At 51.0% G+C, this 4,328-nt stretch overlaps 1 protein-coding gene across 3 annotated transcripts in view; it reads right to left on the bottom strand.

Annotated features, from left to right (window-relative positions):
• Positions 1-4,170, bottom strand: part of mfn1a (mitofusin 1a) — a 10,452-nt gene extending 6,282 nt beyond the window's left edge. For 2 of the 3 annotated variants that reach the window (XM_008402648.2, XM_008402649.2), the window contains exons 1-5: positions 3,398-4,170; positions 3,202-3,326; positions 1,358-1,466; positions 581-688; positions 357-510 (exon numbers count right to left, since the gene is read on the bottom strand). In XM_008402648.2, coding sequence (XP_008400870.1) covers positions 357-510; positions 581-688; positions 1,358-1,466; positions 3,202-3,326; positions 3,398-3,526 — 625 coding nt within the window. In that variant the 5' untranslated portion in view covers positions 3,527-4,170. The remainder of the gene's footprint in view (positions 1-356; positions 511-580; positions 689-1,357; positions 1,467-3,201; positions 3,327-3,397) is intronic. The other variant, XM_008402647.2, reaches the window with a different exon arrangement.
• Positions 4,171-4,328: the final 158 nt, after the last annotated feature.

The following is a 4,328-nucleotide window of genomic DNA, read 5'->3' on the forward strand; positions in this document are numbered from 1 at the left end:
GTTAGTGGTTTAGCAGGTTAGCGGATGAGTGGTTTAGCGGGTTAGTGGTTTAGCTGGTTACTGGTTTAGCAGGTTAGTGGATGAGTGGTTTAGCAGGTTAGCAGATTAGTGGTCTAGTAGGTTAGTGGTTTAGCAGATTAGTGGTTAGTAGGCTAGTAGTTTAGCGGGTTAGCCTGTGGATGTTGTGTTCGTCTCCTGGAGTCAGTTAGTTTTGTGTTACTTATTCTTCATAAATTCACTTAAGATTTTTAGATTTTTGTCCTTCACAACTTTCTGCATATTTCCAGGTTCTGGTCCTCATCAGGAACCAGAACCTGGTTCATCTGACCCGGTTCCCCTCTGTCCCTCCGTCCCACCTGCCTCTGGCATGCCCTGGTTCCGCTGCGTCCTGCAGATCAGAACCTCCTTGGCAGAGATGAAGAAGATTCTGGCAGCGGCCCGGTCCGGTTCAACGACCCGCAGCTCCTCCGACAGGAAGCTGATGCAGCGGTCCAGGTGCTGCTTCCTCACCTGGGCAGCGAGGGACCGGGAGGTTGAGGGGAACGTGAGCAGCGGCGTTGCCATGGTAACGGCTCCTCACCTGGTCGATGAGCTCGGGCTCCGTCACCGAGGCGTCCCAGCGGTTATGGAGGATGAAGACGTTCGGCTTGGAGATCCGCTCACTGACCTTATGGAAGAACAGCTTCTCCTGGACAGAACCGGACCAGAGCTGGGTCAGCTACTAGATCCCGGGTCAGGGCAGAACAGGGTCAGAATCAAGTAAGCGACCAGAACCAGATCAGAGAACCGGGCCACAGGTCCGATCAGAGGTCTCCACCAGGTTCTGTTGATGCAGATGCTGGACAGGCCGAGAGCGCTGATGCTCCAACCCGACCAGAACCAGACCTCCTCCACTGTCTGCAGTTGGATCCTTTCAGTAGAACCGGTTCTTCACCAGAACCAGAACCCGTCCAGTTCTGTCTGAGGGATCTTCTTCCAGGTGAAGCTCTGCCTCCGTCTGTTCTGGTCTGGTCGGGTTCTTGCCTAATGGACCGGATCTGGCTCAGAGATACTGGGTCCGGTTGGGACTGGATCAGAACCTGCTTAGATGTCAGAATCACTTCCCGAGGAAGAACCGCCTGCAGATCTGGACCTGCGGTCAGAATTCTGACCGTGTCATGAAAATGGTTCTTTTTATTATTGAATATTTTTTGTGGATTCTTCTGATTAGAGAAAACGTTTGGACACCCTGGACTAGACCTTGGTCTGGTTCTGAGCTCAGCTTCCTGAACCGGACCAGCCGGAACCAGGAGGAACCAGACGTCCGGCCCTTTAAGACACCTGACGATGATGATGATGATGAAGTGGCCTTCCTCACCGTGTTCATCAGCGTGGACTCGGCGTTCCCCACCAGAACGAAGACGTCGGCGTCCAAACAGAACTTATCGATCCAGCTGTCCAACTCCAGGGTGACGTCCGTCCCTGGGCTGCCAGGGGTCAGAGGTCAGAGTTAATCTGAATCTCTCTGGTTCTGGTTCTGACAAAGACTTCAGAAGGACTCCATCAGAACCCTGACTTGACTGATCAGGAGTTCGACCAATCAGAGCGCAGATGTCTGGACCCAGACGGAGAGGAAGAGCTGTCCAGCCCGACTGCAGCCCAGCAGACACAGGATCTGGTTCTGTATGGAGGAATTTTCCTGCCATAATCCAAGAGCACATCCAAGCTTTGTGTCATGGGTCCAAAGTTATGGACCGACTGGCCTTTGCAGGTCAGAGAGAAACCGTCACTGTCCACTTTTAAAGCTCGTCTTAAACCATCTATCTTACTTGGGGATCTAGTTTACAGCAGGATCTAGTTTTAAATTGTATGTTTTTGTTTTTAAACTAAGAGTTTAAATGTATTTTATAAATAGTTTGTAGGTATATTTTCATTCTGAAAGCAGGACTTCATGTCTGTCTTCTCCAAACTTCTCCTCCCGCTCACACTTACTCTCTGCTCGCTGTTGGAAACGCCTTTTGGCTCAGTCGCCTGGCAACCTCTCAGCCAATAGAATGAAAGTGTTGTCCAGTGATCCCTCGTTTTTCTTAGGGTTGCGTTCCGAAAATAACCCGCGAGGTGAAATCCGTGAAGTATTACCTTTATGTTTTACAGTTATTACACAGCATTAATAAATACATTAAACCAAAGAACAAAACCTGGTTTCAGGTCAGCGGATGTTCATCAATCAGCATTAATGTGATCCAGTCGGTCATTACAGCTTCTCCTCCAAGCTGCACCAGATTCACAGCTGGATCTACAGCAGAGCGACGGATCTCATCAACGAGCCTCCGGTCCGGTTCTGCTGCCTCTGGCCAGTTTTATTCTCCAGCAGACATTGAAAGTTTCAGTTTCCATCTCCTGATGGCCAATCTGTGTTAAACACCGTAACGTTATTGGCACTCAGGTAGAGAAGAACCACAGAGACTGTTCAGCCAATCAGGACGCAGAAAACTGCACAATAGAAAAATCTGCGAAGCGGAGAGACGGTGAAAAGTGAACGGCGTTACAGCGAGGAGGGATCACTGCACTGGGTGCTTCCCTCTAGACCAGGGGGCCAAACTGGCTCCATGTTTTATTCCCTCCTGGTGGTAGAAACATCCTCAGCAGGTCAGAGGTCGTTAAACCAGGGAGAGACTGAAACATGCTGAGCCTCCAGGACCCACTTTGGGGACCAATCAGGACCCACTTTGGGCTCCACTGGTCTAGAGGGGCTCCTGTGTGGATACTATCGATTATAGCAACCTGCGCCACCTACTGGATGTAGGGAGAAACAACGACATGAGCGTTCTGCTCCGTGTTACGTTAAACATCCACATTGATCCAGACAGACAGACAGACAGACAGACAGACAGACAGACAGACAGACAGACAGACAGACAGACAGACAGAGACAGACAGACAGACAGACAGACAGAGAGAGACAGACAGACAGAGACAGACAGACAGACAGACAGACAGACAGAGACAGACAGACAGAGACAGACAGACAGACAGACAGACAGACAGACATGAAGTTCTGCTGTCAGACTGGAAATGTTCGCTCTAGGATTATGGCAGGAAAAGTCCCCCGTAGTTCTGCTCCTCAGGGGAACCCTGAGGTTCTCCTGAATCATTTAGAAACGACAGAACCAGAACCTGTTCTGATGGCTCTGAACTCGGATCAGAACCTGATGGCCTCACCTGTCCATCAGAACCAGGTCGTCCCTCAGCAGGGCGCAGCGGTTCTTGGGCCAGAACACTCGGACCAGGCTGCCCGAGTCCAGCGCCGGGTCCATGTGCAGCGCGTGGGCCAGCTGGTTGACTGTCTGCAGGGCGCAGGGGGAGAGCAGTCAGAACCGGGTCAGAACCGGGCCCCCCGGTGGTTCTGTTCACCCACAGAGACGGCGCGGCGCTCGGCAGACGCCTCGGTGGTGAGGTAGGGCTCGGCGGCGTCCGTCCCCTCCACGCTCAGGAAGCAGTTGGTGGTGTGTCCGATGCCGCTGGGCAGAACCCGCTCCCGCAGCATGGCGTTGATCACCGTGCTCTTCCCGTTGCTGGTTCTGAAGAAGGACAGCGCAAGGAGAACCGGGTCAGAACCAGGTCCCCAGTTGCATCATGGTTGAAAAGAAACGGTGCCGTCTGCTTCTGGTCCGTCTGCAGCAGCCGGATCAGAACCAAGTGAGCAATAACAGCGTTTCCTTCCTTCAGTCCAGATGAATCAGATGAAAGAGGCTGGAGGACCAGAAGATCTGAGAAACTCAAACTCACCAACCAAAAGTTTCTGTGACTCTGATTAAATCTCAACAGACAGAAATGTTGGAGCTGCTAAAGCCACATTAGCAGCATTTCATTAAATCTGCCGTTTGTTGCTCAGAGCAGAGGATTTAACTCATCCTGCAGGGCCGGTCCAAGGCTGATGAGGCCTGGAGCAGAATCTGACTGAGGGGCCCCATCAGCAGCTCTAACAGCTTCTGTGTTGCATTTAATCTGGGAGAGGGGGAGGAGCTTAAACTCAGCATCAGATTGTTGCTATGGTAACAAAACAATCTAACCATGAATATAAACCATGAGTAAACAAAGTAAACTCCTTAAAATCTTACATTTAAATGTTAAACAATTTTAAATCTTGTCATTTATTTATGTTGAAGCCATTAAATCAAATTCAGCTGCATTGATCATCTGAATAGATAAATGTTACATTTCTGTGTTAAATTATTGTCATTTATGGCCCCTGAAGCCCTGGGGGCCCATGGAGCTCTGGGGGCCCATGGAGCTCTGGGGGCCCATGGAGCTCTGGGGGCCCATGGAGCTCTGGGGGCCCATGGAGC

This window comes from Poecilia reticulata, unplaced genomic scaffold (genome assembly GCF_000633615.1).
Source record: "Poecilia reticulata strain Guanapo unplaced genomic scaffold, Guppy_female_1.0+MT scaffold_249, whole genome shotgun sequence".
In the NCBI taxonomy this organism is placed as follows: Eukaryota; Metazoa; Chordata; class Actinopteri; order Cyprinodontiformes; family Poeciliidae; genus Poecilia; species Poecilia reticulata.